Source organism: Leptonotus elevatus, chromosome 16 (genome assembly GCF_054856555.1).
Source record: "Leptonotus elevatus isolate MCC_2025b chromosome 16, RoL_Lele_1.0, whole genome shotgun sequence".
NCBI classification, from domain to species: domain Eukaryota; kingdom Metazoa; phylum Chordata; class Actinopteri; order Syngnathiformes; family Syngnathidae; genus Leptonotus; species Leptonotus elevatus.
The window spans coordinates 10419316-10428950 of NC_141254.1; the positions used below are offsets into that span (position 1 = coordinate 10419316).

Consider the following 9635-nt stretch of genomic DNA (forward strand, 5'->3'; position numbering starts at 1 on the left):
GCATCTGAACTACTATTGGAGATGGTGATCAATCATCAATCATGGTGAGCAGAAAGAAAATCCAGGAAAATGGTCTACTGTAAGTATAACCACTACTAAAATCCAAATACTTTTGTCCATCGTGTCTTATCATCGGTTGCCAAGAGGACCCACACACAAATAATACAAGCCCCTCCTAACCATTCCGTTTCCCCCCTCCACCTCCGTTACGTCCCAAAATACATAGTCAAACCAGATGGCACACTGAGTGTCCGGGGGAACGGAGAGGAAGACTCACCGGCAAAGACTGGAAGAGGATGGGACAAGAACCAGATCCTTTCGGAAGGTTTGTTTGATGCCTAACCCCCGTTTGCAAACCTGATCTGATTGCCTGACCTTGTCCCCCTGCCAACGACATGTATTTATGTGCACATTTTCCATTAGATGAACGGAGACGGAAGATCAAGTTAGAAGGGAAAGAGAACACGCATGTTGAGAGAAGTCCAAAGTCCTTGATGGGACTTTGAGTAGTTGGTAAGGACTCTTTGCGACCCTTTTAAAGTGTCCTTGCTGGATTATTAGTATGGACACTGGAGGTATCTGTTGAGGCTTTCGACTGGTACAGAAAACACGACAGAGACCTCTTATTTCTGGACTCCAACCTGGTACTACTAGACAGCCATGGACCAAAGCGCAAAGGGTGCCGAGGAGAAAATGGTCAGCAAGGCGCTGATTGAATTCAACGCCACCTTGCAGGCGGCTGTGAGGGAGGTCCACGTGGACATGAGCGCGTTCAAGCAGCGCATCGAGCAGCGCATCGAGGAGATGAGCGCCTCCAGCAGGCCCCTGGCTCAGGCGGTGGGCAGGCTGCAGGAGGAGAACCTGCACCTCCGCTCCAAGTTGGAGGCCCTCAGCCGCCTGGTAGAGTCTCTCACTGGGGAGCAGATCGACAGGAACTCCCCCACTGCCTTGTCGAAAGGGAAGAATAAAGACCAGGGCGTGGAGAACGGGCTCGCCGAGATGAAGTCTCGGAACCAGGAAGGCCAGAGTGGCCTGGTGGGTCTAGCTACATCCGGAACCCTACCACCATGGAGAACAAAGGAAATTAATGTAAGTATCCGTGGGAGATCCCTCTCAATCATTCATATAACCCGGAAATAAACCAAAACTTTTGAATTCTTGAGGATTTTGATGCTAAAAAAAATAAACCTACCAGTTGCTCTGAGGTGTGTTTTTAGTTATGGTTCAGCAAAACCAGGAGTTTGCTACTGCTGTGAGAGGTTGTGAGAAGATATGATTATTAGGGTTGTGAGGGAAGGAAAACTATTGGCCTCAACAGACAAATAAGAGATCAAGAACTTTGTAGGTCTAGCAGGGAACTGGTACAAGGTGCCTAAGATCCAAACGGGTATGTAAAATGTCCAGTTTTGTGTGAACGGGTTTAGAACCTATAGTCAAGTGAAAGTTCATCATTTGCCTTGAGCAGTTTCTGCTTTAAGTGTGGTTTTAGGTGTATTTAAAACTTGGGGACAAGATGCAAAAGCATACCAACAGTTGCAAGGACCTGAGCAGACTAAAATAAACCAAATTACTTTTTTTTCTTCTTCATTTTTGTGGGTTCTAGTATTAGTTCTGTAAGGTTCAACGGATATCTAAAATATCTCGTTTTGTACAAATAAAATGACTGATGAATGTTTATTAGCTGAGATGATATCAAAGTATCTCATTGATGCTAAAGCGCTTGCAGAGTCATAGATATTTCAGTCCGCAGTTGAAAGTTCTGATAATTTACCCTTACAGGTTTCTCCCTAAACTGCGTTTTTAGGTATGGGTCCACAAAACAAGGGGTAACTATGAGGGTGCAGTAATTTTCTCAGGTTGGGAACCACTGGACCTGAACAGAAGTATCCCAAATAATTAAACTTTTTAGTTCAGTGGGTAAGCAAAATGTCTGGTTTTGTGCAAATACCCCAAAATCAAAATCCCATGACTACCAATCATGAAGCAGAAAGCCAAAGTGACAATGTGGAAACAAACTAACCTCTCTCAAAAATAATCATTAGTGTAAACAGTTTGGGCTAAACCAGGTCCAAGGCCATTGGTGTCAAATTTATCAACAGTTGAACTGAACTGAAAATCCACCCCCTTGAATTGTCATTCTTCCAACGATAGTAACATCTCATCAATAATATCATTTCACGCGATTATATCCTCACACACTCACTCCCTTCCCTAACGTCCACTCGTGGCCCGCAATTTATTGTCGCCGCCAAAAGGTCACGGCTATTTTTGACTCCACGCTTTGCAGTCCAGAGCGACCTCATTGGGCCGGGCATGTGCTCCGTATCGCCTTTCGTCATTTTCCTTCTTGAACGCAGCCCATACGTATGAATGCAAGGCAAGCGGGACTAGCATAATAATCGATAACCTGATCGTCAAAGAGCTCTTAAAGGAACATGCATAATGTAGAACAGCTCTCATATTATCATGTTAGGATGTAGTCACATGGCAAAAATAGGAATCGTGCCTCGCAGCCTACCCAACTCTCAAATCTCTTAATGCAAAGTTGAGTTATGTTTATCGACCTGTCAACAATAAATAACCCCAGGAAGAAGTGTGATGATAACCAGAGACAAAAATAGAACGTCCTGCGACATAGGAAAGTGTCTTAACTGCCAGGGTTATAATAGTTTTACATTTTTCATTGGAGTTGTTGTTTGATTTCATCTTTAGTGTTTTAAATTCTAGATCTGGGCTCCTGTCCCGTTGTCACGCCCCTGACAGCACACACACAAAGGCTGAACTTGAACCCAGCCGCTTTGCATCTGTCAATCTTGGTCATCAACCAATTGGAGGTTCCACTGCATAAATCTTTTTGCCGATCTGTAAGAGGTGGCATGCTGGCGTTTACGTGGTTTCAAGAAGTTGACAGAGGTGGACCGGGCTCAGGTTTTAAATGGATTACGGGTGTCAGACGGAGTCAGACTGCGATATCCTATCGCAGCTATCGCGGAGCCCACAGATCACAGAGGCGCTAATCTCCCATCGGTGGCGAGTTGACAGATTGGGGCTCTGGCAACTCTCGTACCCACATCCCCACTGCCTGTTGGTCGAAAGCAAACGGCCTGCGGTGTTTGGAGCAGGATGGGGGGATGCAAATAAAGGCCACGTTTCAGGGTGATATACTTAGGCGCTCCCCATGATTTTGCAAAGCATCCATTTTGGGTCTATATTGGGACCCAAGAACAGAAAGGAAACTCTTGCAAACGGGGCCGATTGCATCTGAAATAGCCTCTCAGTGGGAACATACTTGGCCTCAGCTGTCAACGTCGAGAATCTTTCAGCTGCTGGAGATGTTCACAAAATGCCTGTAATTTAATTGGACATATATTCCATCATTCACATTCAAATCGGTGGACTAATCATTTATTTATGACAAAATGTTTAAGATATAAAACCGAGTTCGTATATACTGCATACAAGTTTGAAAATATACACAAATTTGATAACGTATAATATTACAGATTCCGATCCTTGACCGAATACCGTGGCTTCTTCCTTGACCCTTGATGATAGCAACTAGGGCCCCAACAGAAAAAAATCTTCTTTTTTCCCCCATAATATATGACGAGTTCGGCCAGCAAATTTTGCATTTCCAAAATTCCTTTCCTATTCTCAGTTTGTACGTTAAACCTGAGAAGCATATGTAAAAGAAAAAAAGTATTTTGGAGCCATATCCTTAACCAAACAGGAAGTCCGCCATTTTGCATTTATTTGGGGATTGGATTTCATTTTTGGCCTTTTATAGAGGTCATATTTTAACAAACTCCTCCCACAGAATTTATCCAATCGTCTTCAAACTTTGGATTTCTAAGGTGGATGTTTAAGGTATTGAAAACTTAAAATTTCGTTGCACGTAGTTGCCGTGGCGATGTACTGTTTGCAGAGGAAATTATGCTCTTTTTGAGGATCAAAACCTGGGTGAAAACTTTGCACACACACAAGGCCAGGCATCACCTATATTTTAAAGGCTTTTTGTCCTATGTGCCAGTACCCCAACGTGCAAATACCCCAGGGTGGCGAGGGCCCTTTATGGCTTCTCACAGCTTTAGTTTTACGTACTAGTTACCATCATGCTGATAAATACCAATAAACAACACACTATAGATCACTATATCGCGATAGACAATTTCAGGATGTCCGTTGGGCTACATTGCTTCCATCTATGAGTTTATTTTAGCGCAAGTGGGCTTAAAATGCCACTGTGGAATGGTCCACGATGTCAGGGGATACACCCTGGAACGTAAACAGTCAACAAGAGTCGCGTTGTCGCGTTGCTAAGGCCGACACGCAAATAGAAAGGACGACAGCTGCGTGGGTTACATCACATAAGCCAGCTAGTTGTAATATCGATCATGATCGTCACTCCCGTAATTTGACCTGTTTTGACCCTACAGCATTATGTGAAACAAAATTTGGGATTTTTTGTACTATGCCAAAAATAGGGGATGGAGGCCCAGGCAGAGAAGCACATTGGCTCCGTGGAACAACAGAAGAAGAAGCAAGGTAAGCGACCGTACTTTATTTTTTTTTTTACAGTTTTATCTGTCACGTTAACATCCTAAACTTCAGCTTGGTTGGTGTTTGTCAGAAAGTGTAGTCCTTGAAACTTGAACTTGAAATTACACAAAGGACAAGACAATTTAAAGGCATTAGATGACCTCTGCCATGATTTTTAACTTACTCGTTGATTAAATCTGTGTTTTGATGCATTCAGTCCAGGAGACGTTTGACAGTCCCACCGCACCTCATCTTCCCATCACCGCAATGGCCAGAGTCAGCGCGGAAGCTCCAGTTGTTGCCCATTCTGCAGCTCTTGTCGTAAAAGCGACAACAGAAAGCACAGTAAAATCATTCAAAAATATAAATGGTGAGAAGAAAAATTGCATTATTTTCTAATACAAATAGTTTGTAAATCTAAAAGTTCACAACCATAGTGAAAATGTAACCGATCTAGAAGTTGTTCTGTTTGCAATGGATGATTTATTTTTGGTTTAGTATTTAATGAAATAATGAAAGATGGGAAAATTGTGCCATCTGGTGGGCCAGTGACATCTGCTCAGAATCTTCTGCATTTTTCCAGATGCAGAACCCCAACCGCATCTTCCCATTAGTGCCTTGACTTCCAAAGCCAATCCGGAAGTAGCAGCCAAACCTGCTCACTCAGCACACAAAGTACAGGATCCGTCCGGGGAATATCATCCGAAAAAAGGTCAGTTTACACTGCAGTTACAGGCATTGGAGAGTTGAGACTTGAGAGAAAGACTTTGAACTAGTTCAAACTGAGTCAAGACTTTCACTTTTTTTTTTAAATCAAGCCAAGACCAATGCTTAAGGAATTGAAACTGAGTAATAGACTGCCGAGTTGAGACTGAATAAAGAACCAAGCCTTTTAGGAGTTGAGACTAAGTCTAGACCGAGTTTTTGCAGAGTTAATGGCCAAGACTTTGAGAGGTTGAGACCAAGACTTAAAGTATTTGAAACCAATACTTTGAAGGCCAAGACTGACTCAAAATCTAGACTTTGCTCCGTTCACACCAAGACTTGAAGCAGTCGAGATTAATTCATGACGGAAACTTTGAGTTGTGGCCAAGTCAGGAACAGTATTTCCTCTCTCAGGTGTACCTGGATCCAAGGACCTTGCATCCCAGGATCAGTCAGGCTCTCCATCCTTGGCTTCTTTGCCACATCTTCCCCTCACAGCTGTGAACAGAAGCAACCCCGACACTTCTCCAGCACCTAAACCTGTTCAGACTCCATCTTTGCCGGAATCCCAGAATGTAAAACCAGGAGAGTATCCATTTCGACGCGGTGAGTCCTTAATACCAAATCAATGGCCGTATCAGTTTTTTGGGTTTCCTTCTGAAATGGATTTTATGATTAGACGTCAGTGAGGCCAAGCCGCAATCAGGTCTCTCGACCTTGGTCAAAACCACTACCGAGTCATCAATAATTGCTACATCGGCATCCCAGGAGTCAGCTGTTAAATCTGCGGAATACCCGTTTAAGAGAGGTAGGTCCCATCCAAGGTACGAGGATATTGTGAGTCTTGAAAGAAGATCTTCTATCATGTATGCTTAAAAAACGTTTTGGTTCCTCAATGCAGCTCCAGTTCTTAAGACGCCGAGTCCGAGTCTGAAGAGAAGCGTCAGCTTCCCTCAACCGGCAGGTAAAAACGAGTAAATACCATTATACAGTCAGTATGTGTGGCTCGGCTCCAATTTTTCCAATTTTAATTATTTCCAAATTTCTTGGCCCCGATTCAAGTGAACTGCAAGAAGTTCAAACCAATCTTTTTATCTTCAGCATTATTTGCATTTTCACCAAAATCTAATTAATTCTTACTCAGTCTATGTGTGACCGATTGCCAAGACTTTGAGGAGTTGAGGCCAAGTCAAGATCAAGACGTGAAGGGGCTAAAACTGAGTCAAAACCAAGATTTCAGACTAAGACTGTGAGGGGTTGAGACAGTCGTCCATGTTATTTTATTTTTGCGTGACTGTTACTAGCATGCTAGCTTATAATGCCAACCAGTAACAAATACATTTTTCTCTCCACAGAAAAGTTGCTTCCTTCCAAATCAATCATAAAAGCAGGTTTCACACCTAATTTGGAAAAGTAAGTCAAGTCTGGACCGTATGCTGACGTATGTAACTTCAAATTAATTGAGCTGTTTTTTTTTCTCCAGGAAGGCCAACTCCCCTGCGGTGGAGTTGAAGCAAAATCCGACCAAGTCCAACACTCTTCCTCGCGCTGGCGGAGCTCAGGCCAAACGCGCCCTATTCGAGAGGATGAACTCCGAGCCGATAAAGTTTGTACCATTTGAAACAATTCCTTTTACTGTAAACCGGGTACACATAAATTTGGGGATTTTTTTTATACCCCAGCCAAGGGCCCAATTATGGAAAGAATTTGCTGACCAATTGATTTCCAGATGCTAATTTACTTTTCGACTCTACAGGCCTAAAGATTCGAAGCCCAAACTGAAGCGCTCGCAGAGTTTTGGCGTTTCCAGCGCCAGTGGTATAAAAAACATCCTGTTGGAGTGGTGTCGTTCAAAAACCATCGGCTACCAGGTACACAATAAACAGCCAATTACCATACGTCTTTTTGTGTTTACTTCAGAGATCATCCAGCATCACAAAATTCTTTAATGCAGACACATTGGATTTCGGCGTTTCTCCACATTTGACTAATATTAGCAGGAATGAGGAATTTCACAAATGAAGAATTTGGAAAAACATTCCAGCACTACAACAAAGTCAATAACAGTCTTGATTGGAGGTGTCGATATTTGACATTTTGACAAATATCAGCAAAAGCTGGTTTAACTGAGCGGTGAATGCTTGCGAACGTAGCAAATTTCAGCTTTTCATCAGGATTTGTAAGATGTTCACAGACAATTTTTACTTTACTTTTTACTTGTCGACATTTTGAACATATTCACACAATTGTTCACTGTCTGAAACTTTTTACGAACTCTGACGGAAAATCCAAATTAGCTACATTCACATGCATTTGTCGCTCAGTGAGATTTAAATTTCTACTTTATAAAAAAAAATATACGCTGACACTGGGAACTCGATACACTTTTTATTTCTAAGAATAAAAAGTTAAAATTAAGAAATGATGTTGACATTTTGGAAAACTTTTTTTTAAGGTAGAGAACCATTTACTTGCTTAGTTTTTAATTTAGCTTAACACATGTTGACAACCTGGAAGCTCCCTGCAATTTTTGTTATAATTTTTCAACAAAGCTGTTAATTCTTTATATGTTTCAAATTAAAATATATTTTTTATTTTGACGCTAATATTTTTTCTAACTGCAAATGAATATAGTCTTGAAATATCGGTTATCGCCTCCTTGACTACTACTAATCGGTGTCTTGCTTGAAAAAAACCCATATCGGTCTATCACTAGTCTTGATCAAGAAATAGTATTTGAATTTATCAGGAGCTATAAACAATCTTAACAACTTCTTACCATTAACAACGTTAATAAAAACCCGTAGCTGTGACCCAATTTGGAGCCCCCAAAACTCAGCGTTTGGGAAACTGAATTCATTTCTTTCTGAAACTGATCAAATATTCCTGCCGCAGAACATCGACATCCAGAACTTCTCCTCGAGTTGGAGTGACGGTATGGCCTTCTGCGCCCTGGTCCATTCCTTCTTCCCGCTGGAGTTCGAATACCACACGCTGAACCCCGCTAACCGCAAACAAAACCTGCAGCTGGCCTTCACTACGGCCGAGTAAGTTCTTTCATCGCCGAGTGGCGTTTTGGTTTGGATTTACGAACACGACTGCAACCATTCGAACCAGTGGAGGCCTGGTCTTTACTCAATGACAGATTAACATTTTGTTTTTTTCTTATGGAGAATAGAAAGGTGTGTCTACCTGTATTTTGAGGGAGGCGTTTATTCATTTGTTTATTTTTTTTACTGGATACTGTCTCATCTTTTAAAGGGATGGACATTATTTCAGGAAATGTAGTCTCACATAATGGGGAAAGAGCATTTTCCTATTTTTCCAGGCAGGTGTTAATATGAGGGAGGCATTTATTTTTTTTCAATGGGGGACTCACTAGGGTGCAGCATCTATCAGAGGGATTGTCACTATTTCAGGAAGTATTTCATGGGAAGATAACTTTTACTAGTTTTCTTGATGCATAATTGGAAGGTGTCTACATGAGGGAGGTGTTTATTCTTCTGAAGTGTATGGCAACTATTAGGAAAATATGGTCTCGCATCAGAGTGGAGAACTTTTTCCTACCAGGATCCATTTCCGTTGTTATCTGGAGTTCTCTGTTTGACACAATAACCACATTTTCCCCGGTTCCCTTCCTGTGTCAGAACCCAGGCCGACTGCCTCCGTCTGATCGAGGTGAACGACATGCTTGAGATGGGCGACAAACCGGACCCCATGTGCGTGTTCACCTATGTCCAGTCCCTCTACAGCCACCTGAAGACATTTGAGTAATTACTGTCACTCTGTATCAGAGAAGACTGCGAAGATGCACATTTTTGTTCTCAAATAACCACAATTTGAAGAAGAGTTGCGGAGCAAGTGGTCGTGTTGTGTGTGTTTCTTATGCTGTTGCAGTGTTTACAGAAGGGACTTATGAAGCTAAGCCCCACTATTTAACAATACAATTGTCACTACTGCTGATGTGAATGTCAGGTTGTGCAAATACAATGTGGACATGCTCCAGAATAGCATGAGAGGCATTGTGCAATGTGTCAAAGTAAAGTCATTTTCTAATGTTCTTCATTCTAGCAAATTCTTTCAATATCTTTAAAATACACTGGATAGGCTACTCGTGGAAGGTCGGATCAGAGATTCAAACCCAGAACTTCATTCCTGTGTAATGAGGCAGACTTGCTGCCAGATGAGAAAATACAGTATGTGACCGATTACATTGCATACATCGCCACCTTCTGGCCAAATGAAAACATTGCAATTACAAGAGCGCGTACACTCAGCTCACTTAGGCGCACATGCCCTTCTTTGACCTCAAATTATGCATTTAGAAAGATAATATTCATACACACACCTCTTCCCATTGTTACTAGGGTGTTGCAAAATATAAAATCAGT

The 9635-nt window shown here is 42.0% G+C and overlaps 1 protein-coding gene across 1 annotated transcript; it reads left to right on the forward strand.

Moving 5' to 3' along the window:
* Positions 1-68: 68 nt before the first annotated feature.
* Positions 69-9304, forward strand: LOC147160673 (uncharacterized). Its single transcript, XM_086057930.1, has 13 exons — positions 69-325; positions 424-1089; positions 4485-4545; positions 4757-4909; positions 5123-5251; positions 5659-5850; positions 5924-6052; positions 6146-6208; positions 6600-6657; positions 6728-6850; positions 7001-7115; positions 8140-8291; positions 8892-9304. Exons 2-13 carry the CDS (start codon positions 661-663, stop codon positions 9016-9018), a joined length of 1731 nt encoding a protein of 576 aa, XP_085914056.1. The 5' UTR covers positions 69-325; positions 424-660; the 3' UTR covers positions 9019-9304.
* The last annotated feature ends 331 nt before the right edge of the window (positions 9305-9635 follow it).